Source organism: Pelophylax lessonae (assembly GCF_965119305.1).
Source record: "Pelophylax lessonae genome assembly, chromosome: 7".
NCBI classification, from domain to species: domain Eukaryota; kingdom Metazoa; phylum Chordata; class Amphibia; order Anura; family Ranidae; genus Pelophylax; species Pelophylax lessonae.
Window position 1 is genome coordinate 299439443 of NC_138774.1, and position 24913 is coordinate 299464355.

Consider the following 24913-nt stretch of genomic DNA (forward strand, 5'->3'; position numbering starts at 1 on the left):
CTTTGTCCAGAACAATAAAGTTTTGCCAATGCTGATGTCATCGAAGTGTGGAAGGTCCCTTTTCTGGTAAATAGGAATAAATTACTCCTCTCTCCTCTCCTGAATGTCATATCAGATACGTCCACGTTCTCTAAGAAGTAGAATGGGACACGCCCTCTCTGGTCTCCTCTCCTGAATGTCATATCAGATACATCCACGTTCTCTGAGAAGTAGAATGGGACACGCCCTCTCTGGTCTCCTCTCCTAGATGTTGTCATATCAGATATGTCCACATTCTCTAAGTAGAATGAGACACACTAGGGTCATGTCCTCTGCGGTCTCCTCTCAAAGATGTTGTCATATCAGATACGTACACGTTCTCTAAGAAGTAGAATGGGACACGCTGGGGTCACGTCCTCTGTGGTCTCCTCTCCTGAATGTCATATCAGATACGTCCACATTCTCTAAGAAGTAGAATGGGACACGCTGGGGTCACGTCCTTTGTGGTCTCCTCTCCTGCATATTGTCATATCAGATACGCCCACGTTCTCTAAGAAGTAGAATGGGACACGCTGGGGTCACGTCCTTTGTGGTCTCCTCTCCTGCATGTTGTCATATCAGATACGTCCACGTTCTCTAAGAAGTAGAATGGGACACGCTGGGGTCACGTCCTCTGTGGTCTCCTCTCCTAGATGTTGTCATATCAGATACGCCCACGTTCTCGAAGAAGTAGAATAGGACAGGCTGGGGTCACGTGCTCTGTGGTCTTCTAACATACAGACAAATCTGACCTCCCTTCCTACTCCTATATACCTTCTACAAAGTACAGAGATACCGATTACCCAATTCCACCGTCTTCTGTTTACCATTGTTAGGAGATGCTTCAGAAAAGGGGTGCCCAACCAGCAGCCTGAGGGCTCCATGAGGCCCTTTGCCACTTTGTGTCGCCCTTGGGCTTCCTGCAGACATTAAGCTGTGTTTCCTTATTGCCATGATCTCTAGCAGTGCCATGTATTCTTTCTAGAACCATGTCCTCAATCTCCAACAACTCCTATAGCATACATATTTTCAGTCTCTGACCGTCCCCTGTGGTGTGGCGTGTGCCCGCAGTCTCTGACCGTCCCCTGCGGCGTGCCCACAGTCTGACCGTCTCCTGTAGTGTGTCCGAAGTCTCTGACCGTCTCCTGTACTGTGTCCAAAGTCTCTGACCGTCTCCTGTAGTGTGTCTGAATTCTCTGACCGTCTCCAGTACTATGTCTGCAGTATCTGACCATCTTCAGTGTGACACCCCCAATCTCTAGCCTTCTCCCGTGGCGTGCCCACAGTCTCTGACCAACTCTAGTAGCATGCCCATAGTCTCTGACAATCTCCAAAATATTATGTGTGATCATTTTGGGATGTAAAAAGAACTTCTGCTTCCACAAAAAGAGAAAGTGTCCTCCTCTGTAGCATGCTGGCAGGGGACTGGCTAAAACAATGTTCAAATGAAGGGAAAAAACAAAAAAAAAACTGGAGGATTTAAACCGGCCTGGCTGCTATGGGCAACACCAACACTTCCACCTGCACAGGTGACCAGAGAATGGCCCCAGGGCTCCTACACAGGTGACCAGAGAATGGCCCCAGGGCTCCTGCACAGGTGACCAGAGAATGGCCCCAGGGCTCCTACACAGGTGACCAGAGAATGGCCCCAGGGCTCCATGCACAGGTGACCAGAGAATGGACCCAGGGCTCCATGCACAGGTGACCAGAGAATGGACCCAGGACTCCATGCACAGGTGACCAGAGAATGGACCCAGGGCTCCATGCACAGGTGACCAGAGAATGGACCCAGGGCTCCATGCACAGGTGACCAGAGAATGGATCCAGGACTCCTGCGCAGGTGACCAGAGAATGGCCCCAGGGCTCCATGCACAGGTGAAAAGAGAATGGCCCCAGGGCTCCTGCGCAGGTGACCAGAGAATGGCCCCAGGACTCCTGCGCAGGTGACCAGAGAATGGCCCCAGGACTCCTGCGCAGGTGACCAGAGAATGGCCCCAGGACTCCTGCGCAGGTGACCAGAGAATGGCCCCAGGACTCCTGCGCAGGTGACCAGAGAATGGCCCCAGGACTCCTGCGCAGGTGACCAGAGAATGGCCCCAGGACTCCTGCGCAGGTGACCAGAGAATGGCCCCAGGACTCCTGCACAGGTGACCAGAGAATGGCCCCAGGACTCCTGCACAGGTGACCAGAGAATGGCCCCAGGACTCCTGCACAGGTGACCAGAGAATGGCCCCAGGACTCCTGCACAGGTGACCAGAGAATGGCCCCAGGACTCCTGCACAGGTGACCAGAGAATGGCCCCAGGACTCCTGCACAGGTGACCAGAGAATGGCCCCAGGACTCCTGCACAGGTGACCAGAGAATGGCCCCAGGACTCCTGCACAGGTGACCAGAGAATGGCCCCAGGACTCCTGCACAGGTGACCAGAGAATGGCCCCAGGACTCCTGCACAGGTGACCAGAGAATGGCCCCAGGACTCCTGCACAGGTGACCAGAGAATGGCCCCAGGACTCCTGCACAGGTGACCAGAGAATGGCCCCAGGACTCCTGCACAGGTGACCAGAGAATGGCCCCAGGACTCCTGCACAGGTGACCAGAGAATGGCCCCAGGACTCCTGCACAGGTGACCAGAGAATGGCCCCAGGACTCCTGCACAGGTGACCAGAGAATGGCCCCAGGACTCCTGCACAGGTGACCAGAGAATGGCCCCAGGACTCCTGCACAGGTGACCAGAGAATGGCCCCAGGACTCCTGCACAGGTGACCAGAGAATGGCCCCAGGACTCCTGCACAGGTGACCAGAGAATGGCCCCATGCAATATCTTTATCTGCTACATGACTTCCCGATTTAGAGCGCTTTTCTATTCCATGAAGTCACCCCATAAGCAGTTAAAGAGGAAATAAACCCCGCAGACCGGCACCAGAAAAGTCAGAATCTGTTTACCAAAAAAACAAACGCTCGAAAAACACTTTAACTGCCATTATCAGGAATTATACTTTGTTTCTTTTGTAGTAGTTATTTTCTCCCCCACTTCCTCTGAAGCCAGCGCCATCTTGGTAGCTTTCTTGCGTTTTCTATCCCTAAACCTCCTTCTGCCCTCAACACCGCTTCACCCCTAAATCTCACACATGCTCAGATCAAAGCACTCCAGAGGCCTTGCTTTGGATTCAGAGCTGCCATGGCACTGCGAGGAGTTTCCTAAGCCCAGTGACGTCAGTGGTCAGGTGGGATTTGAGTGAAAAAAAAGGGCCGCCCCCTCTGGCGCAGTTTTGATTGCACCCAACGTCCTGGAGGTGGCAGCATCAAACCCATCCATACCTAAGCCCAGTGACGTCAGTGGTCAGGTGGGATTTGAGGGAAAAATAGGGGCGCCCCCTCTGGCGCAGTTTTAGTTGCACCCAACGTCCTGCAGGTGGCAGCAGCACACCCATCCGTACCTAAGCCCAGTGACGTCAGTGGTCAGGTGGGATTTGAGTGAAAAATAAGGGCGCCCCCTCTGGCGCAGTTTTAGTTGCACCCAACGTCCTGTAGGTGGCAGCATCAAACCCATCCATACCTAAGCCCAGTGACGTCAGTGGTCAGGTGGGATTTGAGTGAAAAATAAGGGCGCCCCCTCTGGCGCAGTTTTAGTTGCACCCAACGTCCTGCAGGTGGCAGCATCAGACCCATTCGTAATGAAGACCTACATCCTTCAAAAGGAGAAATTGCAAGCTGAGCGCCATACCGGAGATAGAAATATATCCCCAGCACTCAGCATGTCTCTCTGAGGTGCCGGGAGGGAATGAGAGAATGCGCGTGATGTCACAGCAAGGGGCTATGGAGGATTTGCGCCACGGCTGCTACGAGTACTACCTGACCGCAGATGATGTGAGGATTACTTCCGCTTTAAGAGGAACTTTCTAAATAAATCCGATCGTTATATCAGCAGACCTTTCATAGTGCAAACAGTGACGGAGGAGAGCGCATCACTTACCGCAAGGACTTAGAAATCTGATACAAAAATAATTCTGAATAAAAACTTTACCCATAAAAGAAAAGAAATAATCTGGAAACAAATAATCTGAAAGAAAACATTCGACTTTGTACAAACACCTTCCTGTACTAACGAGATCGAAGGTGCGACGTGCATCCCTTTCCCAACGCTGCATCCTGGCTCATTCACCGCCACAAACAAGAACATGTCGGCACAAATTTATTTTCCATTAACGTTTGTCACATTGAGAGAATTAAGAGGGCCCCCACGGTCCTAGGCGAGGGTGGGGGCCCCAAAGTGCAAGAAATAAAAACTCTACATACAGAAAATCTCATTCTTCAACCGTACACAACACCATGCAGTTTGAGTGAGATGAGGCGGGCTTGTGGCTTTGTTCCCAGGGGTCCCACACACCCCTCCCCCCCACCCCCCCGTAAGATGACGGAGCACACACTGCATCCACACACTGGGAATCTAAGAGATAAATAGACACTTTGATTTCCTTTTTTTTGATGCATTTGGACGGCAGCGGGATCTCCGGTGCAGACCGCGGAATATCCGGAGGTGTTAGCAGGAGCAGCCGCTTTCCGTCACTGGCTGCTCGGGGGGCTTCTCCAACTTGATGTCAATCACTGCAGAGGGCGGGTTAAGGGAAAGAAGACTCCTATAGAAGGGCTATGTACTATGCGGTCTGATGTCAGAGTAAGAGAGGGTGGAAATTCTGGCCCTGTACATCTCCAGGCAGAAATAAGCTGTCACATGGAGCGCGTCACATGGAGCGCGTCACATGGAGCGCGTCACATGGAGCACGTCACATGGAGCACGTCACATGGAGCACGTCACATGGAGCACGTCACATGCTCCTCAATTGTCCAATGTACGAAATCCACTTCCTGCAACCCCCCTTCTCATAGGCCGACCTCTACACAGCCTATCCCCAATGCTGCTACCAGACGGGTCCTCCTTACCAACTGTTCAGTGTCCTCCACCACCCCTCTCTGCCAATCCTTCCATTGGCCTCCACTCAGTGTCTTCCACCCTTCTCTGCCAATCCCTCCACTGTCCTCCACCCCTCTCTGCCAATCCTTCCATTGGCCTCCACTCAGTGTCCTCCACCCCTCTCTGCCAATCCCTCCACTGTCCTCCACCCCTCTCTGCCAATCCTTCCATTGGCCTCCACTCAGTGTCCTCCACCCCTCTCTGCCAATCCCTCCACTGTCCTCCACCCCTCTCTGCCAATCCCTCCACTGTCCTCCACCCCTCTCTGCCAATCCGTCCATTGGCCTCCATTCAGTGTCCTCCACCCTTCTCTGCCAATCCCTCCACTGGCCTTCATTCAGTGTCCTCCACCCCTCTCTGCCAATCCCTCCACTGATCTACATTTAGGGTCTCCCACCCCTCTTTGCCTATCACTCCCACTGGCCTCCATCGAGTGTCCTCCACCCCTCTCTGCCTATCCCTCCACTGACCTCCATTCAGTGTCCTCCACCCCTCTCTGCCTATCCCTCCACTGGCCTCCATTCAGTGTCCTCCACCCCTCTCTGCCAATCCCTCCACTGATCTACATTTAGGGTCTCCCACCCCTCTTTGCCTATCACTCCCACTGGCCTCCATCGAGTGTCCTCCACCCCTCTCTGCCTATCCCTCCACTGACCTCCATTCAGTGTCCTCCACCCCTCTCTGCCTATCCCTCCACTGGCCTCCATTCAGTGTCCTCCACCCCTCTCTGCCAATCCCTCCACTGACCTCCATTCATTGTCCTCCACCCCTCTCTGACAATCCCTCCAAAAAATAAATTATACAACTTTGCCTTGAGCTACATCACCAACCTCATCTCAAAATATTACCCAGACCGTCCTCTCCGCTCCTCCCAAGACCCCCTGCTCTCTAGCTCTCTACTCACCTCCAGGACTTCTCCAGAGCCTCTCCAATCCTCTGCAACTCCCTATCTGTCCAGAGACTCTCCCATCAACCAGAAATTCCCTGCCCCAATCTCTTCAGAGCATCTCCCATCCTCTAGAATTCCCTACCCAAATCTGTATAGCTATCTCCTACTCCAAGAATGAGCAACCTCAGCACTCCTGCAGTAATGAAACTACAAACCCATCAGACCTCTTCCAGACATGCCTAGGACTGTCACAGTCTTGCAATGTCTCATTGGACTTGAGTGCCGAGGTTACCTACCCCTGTCCGTCCTAAAAACTCACCTGTTCAGAGAAGCCTATCCCACCTCCACCTAACAACTGAACCTTTACTTTCTCCATCAACTCATCCCCCCACATTTACTACCCTACGCATCATTTGCCTCTCCCTTTTAGAGTGTAAGCTCTCAGTATCAGGGCCCATCTAACCCTGGTCTTGCATTGCAAGTGTACAGTGTCTCCCATAGTATTGTACAGACTGTTAACTCTATATAAATCCTATATATCATCATCCTTTTGATCCCGACCCTGAAAGGAGAAGCATGGCCAAAGCCATAGTTAGTTCTGCACTCTTGTGACCCCAATTCAGCTGACCGCAGGCTAGAATCTGTTGTTGGCTGATGTCACTCAGCTGGTCCAGGCCCTGGAAAGATCCTGACTTTACAGTGGGGATTTACCCAGATGCCCGACTGGTAGCTGGCTCAGCCTCTCAAGTCGCTGATAGCCTAAAACAGCCACAGTCTGGCGCTCTACTGAGCGCTGGAGGGACAGAGCAGAGAGCGGTGACTAACCATCATCGCTCTCTGGAGGCTGAGAACTGAGCGATCAGTGGGGGGACAGATGCAGAATTGGACTGATGCTGCATTCACCTAGGTGAGTATGTAGGTTTGTTTTTTTAATTTCCGAACTTCTCTTTGAAAAGAGCAGCAGGGGGGTGAAGGAATATAACTATACAGGGAGGGATAAATCAACCGCCTCTGTATTCAGGCTTTAGACATACAACGCATTTGCTTGCATGACTTAAACAAACTGAACTGTTTGCATTTCCTCCATGACAAAGGATACTGTCCTCTTTACTCTTCTCTGGTGTGCTGTCCATGCCGGGTAAAGCAGCAGCCACGCGGCGGAACAGCTGGAATGATAAGAAGATGAATGCACATCAATGATTTGTTAAGTTTGCAACATTAAATTCCTGCCTCTGTGTCAGTGTTCATATATGCAAGCCAGTATTGCAAGCTAGATATCCCAAATAAATTCCCAAACCCAACGTATTCCATTCTATTCCTGATCCTAATTCCCAACCCACCGTATTCCATTCTATTCCTGATCCTAATTCCCAACCCACCGTATTCCATTCTATTCCTGATCCTAATAAATTCCAAACCCACCGTATTCCATTCTATTCCTGATCCTAATTCCCAACCCACCGTATTCCATTCTATTCCTGATCCTAATAAATTCCCAACCCACCGTATTCCATTCTATTCCTGATCCTAATAAATTCCCAACCCACCGTATTCCATTCTATTCCTGATCCTAATAAATTCCCAACCCACCGTATTCCATTCTAGTCCTGATCCTAATTCCCAACCCAACGTATTCCATTCTAGTCCTGATCCTAATAAATTCCCAACCCACCGTATTCCATTCTAGTCCTGATCCTAATTCCCAACCCAACGTATTCCATTCTATTCCTGATCCTAATAAATTCCCAACCCACCGTATTCCATTCTATTCCTGATCCTAATAAATTCCCAACCCACCGTATTCCATTCTAGTCCTGATCCTAATAAATTCCCAACCCACCGTATTCCATTCTAGTCCTGATCCTAATAAATTCCCAACCCAACGTATTCCATTCTATTCCTGATCCTAATTCCCAACCCACCGTATTCCATTCTAGTCCTGATCCTAATAAATTCTCAACCCACCGTATTCCATTCTATTCCTGATCCTAATTCCCAACCCACCGTATTCCATTCTATTCCTGATCCTCCCCAAGTTTTGTGATTCATAACTCATTCAATCTTTGCACAGGAACGTCCTTTTCTCTTAGTGGGAAATTCTGCTTTCTGCCCTCCCCCTGCAGTGCTCTGTGCTGGCATAGTTGAGTAATGAAATATTATGAAGACAGCGCTACCAGGAATGGGAATAAATAAATGATGCAATCAATAAATAAACAATACAAAATCATCCAATTCATAAATGTGATAATATATAGAGTGCACTAGTGGTAACAATGTATCAATTTATCCATATGAAAGAGCAAAATATCAAAGGTTGTTTGCATTGCTTAAAGTGCAAAGGTGCTAAATAAAGTGCAGTCCGAAAAAATATAGTCCACTAAGAACATCAATAAGGTGCTGGACAAAAAAGTGCTTGAAGTGCTCCACACGGTGACAAAGGTGCTTCAAACGACCCTTTTGGGGATCCACTCACCAGATTTTAAAGATAATCAAGCCTCAAGAGCAGTGGTGCCCCAAAATATAGCCCATAGGGATGGTTGGGTCAGCAAACCTCCACCCTCTAATTATAGCCCCTTCTTGGGCTTGCTGGAGGTTTGCTGACCCAACCATCCCCTATGGGCTATATGTTGGAGAACCACAGCTCTTTGAGGCTTGATTATCTTTAAAATCTGGTGAGTGGATCCCCAAAAGGGTCGTTTGAAGCACCTTTGTCACCGTGTGGAGCACTTCAAGCACTTTTTTGTCCAGCACCTTATTGATATTCTTAGTGGATTATATTTTTTCGGACTGCACTTTATTTAGCACCTTTGCACTTAAAGCAATGCAAACAACCTTTGATATTTTGCATTTTCATATGTATAAATTGATACATTATTGTTACCACTAGTGCACTTTATATATTATCACATTTATGAATTGGATGATTTTGTATTGTTTATTTATTGATTGCATCATTTATTTATTCACATTCCTGGTAGCGCTGTCTTCATAATATTTCATTCTGTCTTGGTTTTTTACCTAAGTGAGCAGCAGCTGCAGGTAGCACTGGTTTATATATATATATATATTTTTTAGCGTGCTTTAATTTAAACTTTTCTATAGTTGAGTAATCGCCACGCTCTCAAGACAGAGAAAAAGCTGGGGGGAAGGTCTGACCAGGTCTATTATGACCAGGGCCTATAGGGCTGCACAGTCATATTTGGAAGTGGATAGTACAATTTGGGGGGAGATTTATTAAAACTGGAGCACGCAGAATCTGGTGCAGCTCAGCATAGAAAACCAATCAGCTTCCAGGTTTTATGGTCAAGGCTTAAATAAACAAGCTGAAGTAAGAAGCGGATTGGTTACTATGTACAGTGCTCCAATTTTAGTAAATCTCCCCCTTATGTCTGTCTACATATTTACATCTGTGACTGTGAAGCCAAAACCCCTATTAAAGCGGTTGTAAACCCAAAAATTGAAAAAAAAAAAAAAACCTGCAAGACAAAGGCATAATGAGCTAGTATGCATCGCATACTAGCTCATTATGTATTACTTACCTTAGAGCGAAGCCCCGACACGGACCCCCGGACATCGCTGCGGGCGCTGCCATGATCCCTCGTCGTCTCTTCCGGGTTCGGCGGCTCCGGCGCTGTGATTGGCCGGAGCCGCGCCGACGTCACTCCCGCGCATGCGCACGGAGTGATTTTCCGGCAAGCTCCCGGCAAGTAAAACTGAAGGTCCCCCTGGACCTTCAGAGCGCATGCGCCGCTCGCGTGAGCGGCTGCATGCACTGCAAATATCTCCTAAACCGTGCCGGTTTAGGAGATATTAATTGTACCTACAGGTAAGTCTTATTATAGGCTTACCTGTAGGTAAAAGTGTCAAAAAGCGGGATACTACCGCTTTAATGTCTTCTGCATTTACCTGTATCTGGCTGTATTCAATAAACTTTATAAAAAAAAAAAATATTACTGAAAGCAAAATTTTTTTTATTCTTTTTTTTTTTAGTTTTGGATGGAGTAGAGAGGGATTAGACCCCCTGTCAGATTGTTATCTGTGCACCCTAAGGAGTTATCTGTGCATCTTAAGGAGATTCACCCAATTTGTCCTGTTTATTGTGATCACCGAGAGTGAAAGAAAATCACTAATTTTGGATTGTCCAAAGAAGAGAAATACAAGCAGTCCGCGGGTTCCAAACAAGATAGGGACTTGTAGGTTTGTTCTTAAGTTGAATTAGTTTGTAAGTCTGAACAGGTAAATTTTTTAAAGTGTAGCTCCAGCCAAAATAATAATTTTTAGGTTTTTTTTTTTGGATAGCATAGGGAAGAATTACCACCCCTGTAACATTAATTTTGCTGTCTGTGCCCCTCTGTTCAGAAGATTTCACCTCACTTTCTGACCTTATGACAACTGGATTTTGAAAATTTTGGGTTGTTGTGGAAACAAGGATTGGTGATAAAGCTTCAGTGGAGACATCTTTCTCCCATGAGAACTCTTATAGGAGTGAATTTCCCTTCCTAGGAGGAGATTTCCTCTCACTTCCTGTTGTCTCCCTCCGTTTGTAAGTTGGATGTTTGTAACCCCGGGGATTGCCTGTAGAGGGGAAATCTTACAATGGGGACCACTGGTCCTGGTGATCCTGTCAAATGCAGGGATTTCCTCTCTTCCTGTTTGGCTCTGGAACAGAAAATGAAGGGAAATCTCCCCAATGGGACAAAGATAGCAAAAAAAAAAAAAACTGACAGGTGCTATAACTCTCCCTTACGCTATCCAGAATTTAAAAAAAGTTTTGCCTTCAGTTCTACTCATTCACATGGGATGTACGATAGTGTATGTCCTTGCAAGGGCCATGTTTACCTACATGAAGATCCACAGGTGTCCCATACATCCTCATGCAGGCGGTCCCATTGATGTTGAATGGAATGCAGCAGACGCACAGAAAGACAATGTGAGTTCGGGGACATGCACCTGTGCCCACACGGATATCTAAATGGGAGCTGCGGCTGCTGCATTCCAATAGATATCAATGGGACTGCCTGCCTGGTTTTGCATGGAACCACGGTGCGTCTCCCTGCGGGTAAACATGGCCCTTGCACAGGTGTGCGCTGTCCTATGTCATGTGAACGAGGCCATAAGGTGAGAACAATCTCAGCTAAGTGTGTCTACCCGCACATCGGCTGGTTAAAGGGGGAACACTTACCTGCTTGACATTGTACCCGGTCTTGGCACTAGTTTCAATGAACATCACGCTGAGCTCCTTGGCTCTCTGCTCTCCCTCCTCGGTGGTGATTTGTCTATTTATAATATGAAGACAACAGATAAAAACAGATATATTACAGTCAGCTATGGAGGCCTCTCCCACTCCCTATTTGCACAGCCATTCAAAAAAAGCAAAGATAGGCGTGTACTCTGGGGTTAGTCAGCGGAAAAAATGAATAAAAATATGCTGCACATCTCTGTAATGCACAACCCCCCAGGTTTGGTCTCTTTAAAAATGCTGCAAGTACATTAAAATATCGGTCCATCTGCCAGGAATCCAGGGAGCTCCTCACTTCCTGTATGGGTATGTAGCTGACAACACTTCCTCTGCTGTACTGAAATCCTCAGAAGCGTTGTCAGCTCTGCTGGACTACAGAACCCCAGAGAGAGAGAAGAGAGGGGGGAGAGAAGAGAGGGGGGAGAGAGAGAGAGAAGAGAGGGGGGAGAGAGAGAGAGAAGAGAGGGGGGAGAGAGAGAGAGAAGAGAGGGGGGAGAGAGAGAGAGAAGAGAGGGGGGAGAGAGAGAAGAGAGGGGGAGAGAGGGGGGAGAGAGAGAAGAGAGGGGGAGAGAGAGAGAAGAGAGGGGGAGAGAGAGAGAAGAGAGGGGGAGAGAGAGAGGGGGGAGGAGAGAGGGGGGTAGGTAGAGAGAGAGGTAGGTAGAGAGAGAGAGAGGGTAGAGAGGGGGGGGGGTAGAGAGAGAGAGAGAGAGAGAGAGGAGAGAGAGAGAGAGAGAGAGGGGGTAGAGAGAGAGGGGGGGGGTAGAGAGAGAGAGGGGGTAGAGAGAGAGGGTAGAGAGAGAGAGAGAGGGGGGTAGAGAGAGAGAGAGAGAGAGAGGGGGGGGTAGAGAGAGAGAGAGAGAGAGAGAGAGATAGAGGGGGGTAGAGAGAGAGATAGAGGGGGGTAGAGAGAGAGAGAGAGGGGGGTAGAGAGAGAGAGAGGGGGTAGAGAGAGAGAGAGAGGGGGGGGGTAGAGAGAGAGAGAGAGGGGGGGTAGAGAGAGAGAGAGAGAGAGAGAGAGAGAGAGGGGGGGGTAGAGAGAGAGAGAGGGGGGGGGTAAGGAGAGAGAGAGAGAGGGGGGTAGAGAGAGAGAGAGAGAGAGGGGGTAGAGAGAGAGAGAGAGAGAGAGAGAGAGGGGGGAGAGAGAGAGGGGGTAGAGAGAGAGAGGGTAGAGAGAGAGAGAGGGGGTAGAGAGAGAGGGGGTAGAGAGAGAGAGAGAGGGGTAGAGAGAGAGAGAGAGGGTTAGAGAGAGAGAGGGGGGGTAGAGAGAGAGAGAGGGGGTAGAGAGAGAGAGGGGGTAGAGAGAGAGAGAGGGGGTAGAGAGAGAGAGAGAGAGTGGGGGGAGGAGAGAGAGAGAGGGGGGGTAGAGAGAGAGAGAGGGGGGGTAGAGAGAGAGAGAGGGGGGGGTATAGAGAGAGAGGGGGTAGAGAGAGAGAGGGGGGGGTAGAGAGAGAGAGAAGGGGGGAAGAGAGAGAGAGGGAGAGAGAGAGAGGAGTAGAGAAGAGAGGGGTAGAGAAAGAGAGAGGGGGTAGAGAAAGAGAGAGGGGAGTAGAGAGAAGAGAGAGGGGGTAGAGAGAAGAGAGGGGGTAGAGAAAGAGAGAGGGGGGTAGAGAAAGAGAGAGGGGGTAGAGAAAGAGGGGGGAGTAGAGAGAGAAGTAGAGGGGGGGGAAGTAGAGGGGGGGGGAAGTAGAGGGGGGGGGGGGTTAGAGAGAGATGTCAGGTGTTTACTTTCTGGCTATTTTGGGTTTCCCATTTGTATGATAATACTCTTCTATTTGTGAATGCATCACCCGCTGTTTATGAATTGCATTGTTTTTTTTATGATGTTTGTACAAAAAGTTTTTTCATACTTGTAGCTTTGTAATATGTTATTTGAGCCTGTGCTGATATAGTCACACTCTAAGAGGGTTTCCACATATACTGAGAGGGGGGTGGGGGGTGTTCTGTAGTGCAGGCAGGTGAGAGCTGGGCGGGGCTGACAACACTACTTAGGATTTCAGTGCAGCAGAGAGTGTTGTCGGCTCAGTACAAGAAATTCGAAGCTCATTGGATTTCTGGTGGATCGGATATTTTTCTATATTTACAGCATGTTACAAAGGGATGTGCTGCAGAGATGCGCTGAACATTTTTTTTGCTTTTTGCTTTGACAAATCTTAAAATCGGGATTTACAGCAAGTTGACACTGCAGAAAACGTGAGTGATCTCACAGCTTCTAATATCAGACATGGAAGGGGGGTCATTACACGATTGGTCGGCCGTCTCTCACCAACTTCAGTGCCGATCAGCAGTTTAGTCACAATAAGTGCCGGAAGTGAAGAAACCGGCTGCACCCGAATGACATCAGCGCTGGTAAAACTTTATTGTTCAGGACATAAGACACACAGGCTGTCTCTCTTAGCAGGTTACTGTGCCTATATACATATTTACATTTTGCTAGATATTATTAGGAGTTCGATGGATACAGGGGGGCTGGACAAATTTCCTTTAAATCTAGGAGGCAGCTATAAAAGTTAGGAGCCAGTTTTATTTCACCTAACAAATGTTATTTTGAACGACAAAACCCCTTCCCGTATCTAGCCAGAAGCTGGCCGAATGGCCACCGTCTGTCAAAGGGCATTACTTAAATGGTCTGCTGACTGGCATCCGATAAGCGCCCTCAGCCATTGGCCAAATACAAGAAGGGGTTTTGTCAGAACCAGTGTGTACCACCTGGGGGAGGGGGGTGGAGCAGTCGCCCTGTCAGAACACAATAGCTCTGCAGGGAGATCGCTGCACTAATATTGGATAGTTAGTACAGAGAGCTCCTTGCAAGCTCCTGAGTTTTTTTTTGCTCAGCCGGTTGGGTTGAATGAAAAAAAAAAAAAAAAACAGGCTTGAGCCTCTGATTGGATGCCCACAATTTTTTAATTTTATTTTTAGGTATACACTGGTGCCCCAGATTTCATGTGCTGTGTATAAAGCTCAGAAGGAGCGGAGAGGAGATTTCAGGTGCGCAGGTATGGCCAGGGCAAGGTGCAGTCAGAATTGCCCCCCCCCCGGCACAGATCATCAGACAGAAAGGTGCCAGCACCGGTCAGTCATCTCCTTACCCCCCCCCCCCCCAAATGGTATGAATCAGGTATTTGCACTCCTCTCCCCCAGAGGGGGGGGGGGGGGAGAGGGGGGGGGAGAGAGGGAGAGGAGAGAGGGAGGGGAGAGGAGAGAGAGAGGGAGGGGAGAGGAGAGAGAGAGGGAGAGGGAGGGAGAGAGAGAGGGAGAGGGAGGGGAGAGAGAGAGGGAGAGGGAGGGGAGAGAGAGAGGGAGAGGGAGGGGAGAGAGAGAGGGAGAGGGAGGGGAGAGAGAGAGGGAGAGGGAGGGGAGAGAGAGAGGGGAGGGGAGAGAGAGAGGGAGAGAGAGAGGGGGGGGAGAGAGGGAGAGGGGGGAGAGGAGAGAGGAGGGGAGAGGAGAGAGGGAGGGGAGAGGAGAGAGGGGGGGAGAGGAGAGAGGGGGGGAAGAGGAGAGAGGAGGGGAGAGGAGAGGGGGGAGGGGAGAGGAGAGGGGAGAGGAGAGGGGGGAGGGGAGAGAGGAGAGGGAGGGAGGAGAGAGAGAGGGAGGGAGGGGAGAGAGAGGGAGGGAGGGGGGAGAGAGAGAGGGAGGGAGGGGGGAGAGAGAGAGGGAGGGAGGGGGGAGAGAGAGAGGGAGGGAGAGAGGGAGGGAGAGAGAGAGGGGGGAGAGAGAGAGAGGGAGAGGAGAGAGAGAGAGAGAGAGAGGAGGAGAGAGAGAGGAGGAGAGAGAGAGGGAGGGGAGGGAGAGGGAGAAGGAGGGAGGGAGGGAGGGAGGAAGGGGGGGGGGTTGGGAGAAAGAGAGGTAGAAAGCGAGAGGGAGAGAGAGAGGTGTGTAGATTATGTATATGAATGAGTCACCGGACCTGAGGAGGGTCTGTCTATCTAAATGTGTTGTTGACCAGAACAATAAAGTTTTACCAATACTGATGTCATCAGAGCTCAGCTGGTCTCCCTGGGGAGTTCCAATAGGCTGGCACCTGTGCCCACAGACATGGACAGATCATGGGCATGTGAGCGGCGGCTTCTCCAGGCGTTAGTCACAATAAGTCGCCATCTTTGTAAAGCGCTGACACCGCGCCCTGGAGAGGGTAACGGAGCGCAGACTACGCTTTGCTGGTCACAGCAAGGAACGTACCTGTGTGACAACACATCCTGCTTTATACAAGACATTCAGTCCCCCGTGATGCCTCTCGCCCTCTGCACAGAAACCTGTCTATAAGCAATGGAACAAAACCAAAATGAAACGGAAATGAAAAATAAAAGAAAAAATACAGCAAACCAAAAAGAAACATGAAGAAAAATAACAGCATGTAAAGAAAATAAGAAATCAATGCAAACAGAATGGATGGTAATAAACACAACGCATGCAGACCAGGGGGGCTCTGTGCTTACTGCCACTGCATAAATAATATTTTATTGGATGAATAAATATAAAAAAAAAAAAAAAAAAGTTGTGGATTATGTCCATGAAACGCGTCGGGCCACAAGCAATATATATATATATATATATATATATATATATATATATATATATATATTTTTTTTTTTTTTTTTAAATATGATGTATTACCAGGTTGTGAATCTGTTGGAATATTTGTACTGTTAATCCTATGATGTATAAGTGAATAATAAAGAAATGGTGTTTTATGTATAATGCTGTGCCTTCCCCTTGTCATTTGATTTAGGGGCGTGGCACTCTATGGGGGCGTGGCACTCTATGGGGGCGTGGCACTCTATGGGGGCGTGGCCTCGTACATCTCACAAAGTTGGGATTCTAAACCCTTACATATAGTTATGGTGTAATAAGCATAAAAAAAAGTATAAGGAGATGCAGGACACAGACGGCAAATCAATCAATATAGACCCACAACCAAAAACAAAATAAGCGTGTCTGCTAAGGCTCTCCAGATGTTGCAGAACTACAAGTCCCATGAGGCACAGAAAGACACTGACACCCAGAGGCATGATGGGACTTGTAGTTTTACAACATCTGGGAGGGTCACAGTTTGCATATCCCTGCTCTATATGAATAAACACATCAAAGCTGATTTCCTGGCACCCCTCTACAAAGATACAATGTTGCACTGGGGGAGAGGAAACTGAGGAAATCCCTCCTCTGGCCTGCAGCAGACTGATGACATCATCTCAGCCTAGGCAAAGTCATGGGGAGAGGGGAGACGGAGGAAATGCCTTCTTCCTCTGCCTGCAGCAAACTGATATCTTTTTTTTTAAACATAAAAGGTGGAGATTTTCGTTTTGCTGTATATTGTGACATGTCAGGAATTTATTCATACTGACATTTCCACCTTCAATCCTATTGGTTGAATTTAATAGGAGGCGATAGAAAAGAGGAAACATTTCACCAGGAAGATGAGTGGTTGCCGCGGGTTACAGACTGAAGCTTTCCTTCCTGTCATTACCTCTTATCTGCCAGGTCCGTCTTATTTCCCACAAGCATGATGATGACATCACCTCCCCTCTCTGTCCGCACGTCATCAATCCATTTGGAGGTTTGCTGAAAGGAATTCAGATCTGCGCCAAAGAAGAAAAATATCAGAATCCCTTCATAAAATGTATGCTGATCGATCGTCTTCCCCTGAGGGGGGTGAGGAGGATGAGGAGGGTAGGGATGAGGATGAGGAGGGTGGGGATGAGGATGAGGAGGGTGGGGATGAGGATGAGGAGGGTGGGGATGAGGATGAGGAGGGTGGGGATGAGGATGAGGAGGGTGGGGATGAGGATGAGGAGGGTGGGGATGAGGATGAGGAGGGTGGGGATGAGGATGAGGAGGGTGGGGATGAGGATGAGAGGGTGGGATGAGGAGGTGGGATGAGGAGAGCCGGGTGGGGATGAGGATGAGCGGTGGGGATGAGGATGAGGAGGGTGGGGATGAGGATGAGGAGGGTGGGGATGAGGATGAGGAGGGTGGGGATGAGGATGAGGAGGTGGGGATGAGGAGAGGAGGTGGGGATGAGGATGAGGAGGGTGGGGATGAGGAGAGGAGGGTGGGGGATGAGGAGAGGAGGGTGGGGATGAGGAGAGGAGGGTGGGGATGAGGAGAGGAGGGTGGGGATGAGGAGAGGAGGGTGGGGATGAGGAGAGGAGGGTGGGGATGAGGATGAGGAGGGTGGGGATGAGGATGAGGAGGGTGGGGATGAGGAGAGGAGGGTGGGGATGAGGAGAGGAGGGTGGGGATGAGGAGAGGAGGGTGGGGATGAGGATGAGGAGGGTGGGGATGAGGATGAGGAGGGTGGGGATGAGGATGAGGAGGGTGGGGATGAGGATGAGGAGGGTGGGGATGAGGGTGGGGATGAGGAGAGGAGGGTGGGGATGAGGAGAGGAGGGTGGGGATGAGGAGGGTGGGGATGAGGATGAGGAGGGTGGGGATGAGGATGAGGAGGGTGGGGATGAGGATGAGGAGGGTGGGGATGAGGATGAGGAGGTGGGGATGAGGAGAGGAGGGTGGGGATGAGGAGAGGAGGTGGGGATGAGGAGAGGAGGGTGAGGATGAGGAGGGTGGGGATGAGGATGAGGAGGTGGATGAGATGAGGAGGGTGGGATGAGGATGAGGAGGGTGGGGATGAGGAGGGTGGGGATGAGGAGATGAGGGTGGGGATGAGGAGAGGAGGGTGGGGATGAGGAGAGGAGGGTGGGATGAGGAGAGGAGGGTGGGGAGGAGGAGAGGAGGGTGGGGAGGAGGAGAGGAGGGTGGGGAGGAGGAGAGGAGGGTGGGGAGGAGGAGAGGAGGGTGGGGAGGAGGAGAGGAGGGTGGGGAGGAGGAGAGGAGGGTGGGGAGGAGGAGGGTGGGGATGAGCCTGAGGAAGAGGAGGGTGGGATGAGGAGAGGAGGGTGGGGGTGAGGAGAGGAGGGTGGGGTGAGGAGAGGAGGGTGGGGGTGAGGAGAGGAGGGTGGGGGTGAGGAGAGGAGGGTGGGGGTGAGGAGAGGAGGGTGGGGGTGAGGAGAGGAGGGTGGGGGTGAGGAGAGGAGGGTGGGGGTGAGGAGAGGAGGGTGGGGGTGAGGAGAGGAGGGTGGGGGTGAGGAAAGGAGGGTGGGGATGAGGAGAGGAGGGTGGGGATGAGGAGAGGAGGGTGGGGATGAGGAGAGGAGGGTGGGGATGAGGAGAGGAGGGTGGGGATGAGGAGAGGAGGGTGGGGGTGAGGAGAGGAGGGTGGGGGTGAGGAGGGTGGGGGTGAGGAGGGTGGGGATGAGGATAATGAAGAATGCAGCTGGGGGTCACAGGTATGAACATGTGATAGGATGGGCCATGACAGGTCCTCTTTATGGAGAGATTTGGGGTCTATTAGAATCCCCAAATCTCTTCTCTGCCCCCCCCCCCCCCCCATGTAGCCGATTGGACCGGGATCAGTCCAAACGGCTGCTTCTCTGGCGGCTGGTCAAGTAATACTCGTCGCTCCCGGTTTCCAGGGTTACAGAGAGAGGGGAATGACATCCATTCCTCTTTCCCAGGCAGCCATCACCGCCGGCCGCACCACAATGGGACCGGAGAGGCGGTGGCGGGAGGGGGGTGGGACCAATTTAGCCACTCAGATCACTTCATCACATACTAGCACATTGTGAAACTTACCTTGAAACTAAGCTGTTCCAGCACCGTGATGTCAGCTCTGCAGCCGCTTCCATCTTAACCCATCTTGATCCCGGATTTGCGAGCTCCAGCACTGTGACTGGCCAGAGCCACGGTGATGTCACTCCTGCGCAGGAGCCGCCGTTCACGGCACAGGGCTTGGAAGGGACAGCATAGGGCGGTCGTTCCTTCAGAGCGCATGCGTCAGTCATGTCACTGGCTGTGTGTAATGTAAATATCTCCTAGATCCGGGGTCTTTAAACTACAGCCCTCCAGTTGTTCAGGAACTACAATTCCCATCATGCTCAGTCATGTCTGTGAGTTTTACAATGCCTCATGGGATGTGTAGGGTCGTAGTTTGAGGATCTCTGTCCTAAATGGTCCAAGTTTAGGAGATATTTACACTAGTGACAGGTAAGCCTTATTATAGGATCACCTATAGGTAAAAGTCAGTAGAAGAAGCTTACTTCCTCATTAAGCAAAACATTATGGCCTGTGTACACCCCCCCTCCTCCTCCTCCTCAGCCACTGCTGCTAAAGGAGTGAGCAGTTGGGGGTGGTTAAAAAGGCAGCTCAGCCACGTGGGTTTTACCACCCCTCAACCGCTAGTGTGAGCCCTTAGGACGTTCAGATGGCCCCCAATGGAAGATGAGAGGAAGTATATGAAAGGAACTCACTTGTGATGTCATACACCACCACGGCTATGGTGGAATCCCGGATATAGCTGGGGATCAGACTGCGAAAACGTTCCTGTCCGGCGGTGTCCCAGAGCTGCAGCCGCACCTGCTGGTACCAGACCCAGGAGAGCAGGAGGAGACAAGGGGCAGATTGTGTGAGGAGGGGGAAGGTGAACACAAAGGGAAACACAAAGAGATGAGCTGAAGAGAGACACACAAAGAGCACTTCACCAACATTCACTGTAACCCCGCCTCCACCACCAACATTCACTGCAACCCCGCCTCCACCACCAACATTCACTGTAACCCCGCCTCCACCACCAACATTCACTGTAATCCCGCCTCCACCACCAACATTCACTGCAACCCCGCCTCCACCACCATTCACTGCAACCCCGCCTCCACCACCAACATTCACTGCAACCCCGCCTCCACCACCAACATTCACTGTAACTCCGCCTCCACCACCAACATTCACTGTAACCCCGCCTCCACCACCAACATTCACTGTAACTCCGCCTCCACCACCAACATTCACTGTAACCCCGCCTCCACCACCAACATTCACTGTAACCCCGCCTCCACCACCAACATTCACTGTAACCCTGCCTCCACCAACATTCACTGTAACCCCGCCTCCACCACCAACATTCACTGTAACCCCGCCTCCACCACCATTCACTGCAACCCCGCCTCCACCACCATTCACTGCAACCCCGCCTCCACCAACATTCACTCTAACCCCGCCTCCACCAACATTCACTGTGACCCCGCCTCCACCAACATTCACTGTGACCCGCCTCCACCACCAACATTCACTGTAACGCCGCCTCCACCACCAACATTCACTGTAACGCCGCCTCCACCAACATTCACTGTAACGCCGCCTCCACCAACATTCACTGTAACGCCGCCTCCACCAACATTCACTGTAACCCCGCCTCCACCAACATTCACTGTAACCCTGCCTCCACCACCAACATTCACTGTAACCCCGCCTCCACCACCAACATTCACTGTAACCCCGCCTCCACCACCAACATTCACTGTAACGCCGCCTCCACCATCAACATTCACTGTAACCCCGCCTCCACCACCAACATTCACTGTAACCCTGCCTCCACCACCAACATTCACTGTAACCCCGCCTCCACCACCAACATTCACTGTAACCCCGCCTCCACCACCAACATTCACTGTAACCCCGCCTCCACCACCAACATTCACTGTGACCCGCCTCCACCACCAACATTCACTGTAACCCGCCTCCACCACCAACATTCACTGTAACTCCGCCTCCACCACCAACATTCACTGTAACCCCGCCTCCACCACCAACATTCACTGTGACCCGCCTCCACCACCATTCACTGTAACCCCGCCTCCACCACCAACATTCACTGTAACCCCGCCTCCACCACCAACATTCACTGTAATCCCGCCTCCACCAACATTCACTGTAACCCTGCCTCCACCACCAACATTCACTGTAACCCCGCCTCCACCACCAACATTCACTGTAACGCCGCCTCCACCACCAACATTCACTGTAACCCCGCCTCCACCACCAACATTCACTGTAACCCCGCCTCCACCAACATTCACTGTAACCCCGCCTCCACCAACATTCACTGTAACCCCGCCTCCACCAACATTCACTGTAACCCCGCCTCCACCACCAACATTCACTGTAACCCCGCCTCCACCACCATTCACTGCAACCCCGCCTCCACCACCATTCACTGCAACCCCGCCTCCACCAACATTCACTCTAACCCCGCCTCCACCAACATTCACTGTGACCCCGCCTCCACCAACATTCACTGTGACCCGCCTCCACCACCAACATTCACTGTAACGCCGCCTCCACCACCAACATTCACTGTAACGCCGCCTCCACCAACATTCACTGTAACGCCGCCTCCACCAACATTCACTGTAACGCCGCCTCCACCAACATTCACTGTAACCCCGCCTCCACCAACATTCACTGTAACCCTGCCTCCACCACCAACATTCACTGTAACCCCGCCTCCACCACCAACATTCACTGTAACCCCGCCTCCACCACCAACATTCACTGTAACGCCGCCTCCACCATCAACATTCACTGTAACCCCGCCTCCACCACCAACATTCACTGTAACCCTGCCTCCACCACCAACATTCACTGTAACCCCGCCTCCACCACCAACATTCACTGTAACCCCGCCTCCACCACCAACATTCACTGTAACCCCGCCTCCACCACCAACATTCACTGTGACCCGCCTCCACCACCAACATTCACTGTAACCCGCCTCCACCACCAACATTCACTGTAACTCCGCCTCCACCACCAACATTCACTGTAACCCCGCCTCCACCACCAACATTCACTGTGACCCGCCTCCACCACCATTCACTGTAACCCCGCCTCCACCACCAACATTCACTGTAACCCCGCCTCCACCACCAACATTCACTGTAATCCCGCCTCCACCAACATTCACTGTAACCCTGCCTCCACCACCAACATTCACTGTAACCCCGCCTCCACCACCAACATTCACTGTAACGCCGCCTCCACCACCAACATTCACTGTAACCCCGCCTCCACCACCAACATTCACTGTAACCCCGCCTCCACCAACATTCACTGTAACCCCGCCTCCACCAACATTCACTGTAACCCCGCCTCCACCAACATTCACTGTAACCCACCCCCGGGTGTATTTCAGGTCGTTCCATTCACGGCCCAATCACACTTTGTATTGCAGTAATGGCAGGTAATGTGTGTTATATTAGGGCTGCCAATGCACAATAATAATAATAATGTGTGTGACCCTTTCCTGATGGCGCAGTGCGGTGTATGTGTTGTGGAGTGCCGCAGTGCGTTGGGCTCTACTGGTAAATGCATTGGGATGCCATAGACCACCTACAGGCCACGCCTATTTCTGACATTTGGTGCTTACAAGTTAATTAATTTTTTTTGTATAATGTGAAAGATGTTTGGCAGAGTAAATAGATACCAAACATTAGGGGTCGACTGATACCCATTTTTTGACCGCCTTTTATGTCGATAGCCGATATCAGGTGCCGTTATAATGTACATTTAACGTTTTTATTTTATTTTTTTTATTACTTTTATTGCCGTCACAAGAAGGAGGAGGGAGGGGAGGAGGAGGGAGAGGAGAAGGAGGGAGGGAGGGGAGAAGGAGGGAGGGAGGGGAGGAGGAGGAAGGGAGGGGAGGGAGGGGAGAAGGAGGGAGAGGAGGAGGGAGGGGGGGGAGGAAGGGGAGGGGAGGAGGAAGGGGAGGAGAGGAGGAAGGGGAGGAGGAGGAAGGGGAGGAGGAGGAGGAGGAAGGGGAGGAGGAGGAAGGGGAGGAGGAGGAGGAGGAAGGGGAGGAGGAGGAGGAAGGGGAGGAGGAGGGAGAGGAGGAGGGAGGAGGAGGAGGGAGGAGGAGGAGGGAGGAGAAGGGAGGGGGAGGAGGAGGGAGGGGAGGAAGGGGGGAGGGGAGGAGGAAGGGGAGGGGAGGAGGAAGGGGAGGAGAGGAGGAAGGGGAGGAGGAGGAGGAGGAGGAGGAGGAGGAAGGGGAGGAGGAGGAGGAGGAAGGGGAGGAGGAAGGGGAGGAGAGGAGGAAGGGGGGAGGGGAGGAGGAGGAGGAGGAAGGGGAGGAGGAGGAGGAGGAGGAAGAGAAGGAGGAGGGAGGGGAGGAGGAGGAGGAAGGGGAGGGAGGTGTCCCCTCCAGCTCCTTGTGATAACTGTCAAGCGGCTGCAGAGCCGCATTGGTTTTTATCCCATGAAAGACAATCACCGGCTCTAAAAAAATGGTACGGGGTGACGCCTCTAGCTGCATATCCCCCCGCTACAACAAATACCTGATTTTGTGGGAAGTAGTTGACACTGAATGGCACCACAATGCACATACAGCAAGTGAGTTCCTCTGCATCGTGGCAAGTGGGACTGCGCCCTAAATGTTTTCTGTATATTTTTTATTTTATTTGTTTGTCCCTTTAACTCTTTCATTTCACTTTTTATTTTTTTGTTTTATTTCTTTCTGCAACAAAACATAAAATAAGGAGTCTAATAATGGGGTCTTTGGCCAAGGTGCTCTCTATAGCGTCTTCTGCTATTATATCAATACCTGGAATTCCTCAGCTAATAAAGCAGGAACGCGGAGAGATTGTAACTTTACAAACACCGGAACCCGTTTCCACCAGCGTGACACACACACATGCCTTGTTTGGTGGTTGATATTTCTGCGATGAGTGCCCGCTGACGGCACGATCCAAGCACAGAGACCGAGCTGTCAAAGACCACCTTCAGTTCAGACAAAATGATTGGTAGCAGGAAAATCATGTGACAGCCAATCACAATGATCACATGATCGCCAATCCTTCCTGCAGCAAAGAAATAGTTTCCTTATTTCTCATATTACCCCCCAACTTCTTCACTGGCCCTGCAGTTTTCCCCCCTTGCCCACATCACCACATATAATGCAGGACTAGGGGTTCTGCATTGTACACGGGGACATCAAGGGCCTGCCCACAATTCCATAGTCATCCAGGGAGGGAATCACAAACTGGCGATGCTTTCTATCACTCTATCAGAGTCCACTATCAAGTGGATATAGGAGGAGTCCCCTGTAGTGCATTTGCACATCTTTCCCAGCAAGGAGTGTTATCTCCAAGGGTTGGAGAGGGTGGATTCACCCCTTTTCTATGGATAGTGTAGCACCCACCGATAATGGGGTACTTTGACGCAGTGGTGGGCTTGAGCACGATATGGCCATATGGTGGGACCAAACCCCCATTTTTATTTATGGATTGTCTTCATATTTGATAGTCATTTCTTTTGCATGTGTGCGCTATTCATTTTTAATATACAGATGCTTTCTATCAGACTGGCTCGCCCCGAGGGTGGGCGCACTGGCTGACTCCCCGAGGGCGGCCGCACTGGCTGACTCCCCGAGGGCGGCCGCACTGGCTGACTCCCCGAAGGCGGCCGCACTGGCTGACTCCCCGAAGGCGGGCCGCACTGGCTGACTCCCCGAGGGCGGCCGCACTGGCTGACTCCCCGAAGGCGGCCGCACTGGCTGACTCCCCGAGGGCGGCCGCACTGGCTGACTCCCCGAGGGCGGCCGCACTGGCTGACTCCCCGAGGGCGGCCGCACTGGCTGACTCCCCGAAGGCGGCCGCACTGGCTGACTCCCCGAAGGCGGGCCGCACTGGCTGACTCCCCGAGGGCGGCCGCACTGGCTGACTCCCCGAAGGCGGCCGCACTGGCTGACTCCCCGAGGGCGGCCGCACTGGCTGACTCCCCGAGGGCGGCCGCACTGGCTGACTCCCCGAAGGCGGCCGCACTGGCTGACTCCCCGAAGGCGGCCGCACTGGCTGACCTGAGAGCAGCTGAAAATAAAATGAATGCTCTGAGCAGAAATCTGGATGTGGTCACCTGTCTTTGTGGGACACCAGAATCACCCCCTTTTCATTTATAAATTTGTGAATTTATT

At 51.5% G+C, this 24913-nt stretch overlaps 1 protein-coding gene across 2 annotated transcripts in view; it reads right to left on the minus strand.

Annotated features, from left to right (window-relative positions):
* Positions 1–4277: 4277 nt before the first annotated feature.
* Positions 4278–24913, minus strand: part of RAB41 (RAB41, member RAS oncogene family) — a 40336-nt gene continuing 19700 nt past the window's right edge. Inside the window, exons 4-8 of one of the 2 annotated variants that reach the window (XM_082263840.1) lie at positions 19419–19527; positions 16580–16691; positions 11062–11155; positions 6979–7045; positions 4278–4623 (exon numbers count right to left, since the gene is read on the minus strand). In XM_082263840.1, the coding sequence (XP_082119966.1) occupies positions 4559–4623; positions 6979–7045; positions 11062–11155; positions 16580–16691; positions 19419–19527 (447 nt within the window). In that variant the 3' untranslated portion in view covers positions 4278–4558. The remainder of the gene's footprint in view (positions 4624–6978; positions 7046–11061; positions 11156–16579; positions 16692–19418; positions 19528–24913) is intronic. The other variant, XM_082263841.1, reaches the window with a different exon arrangement.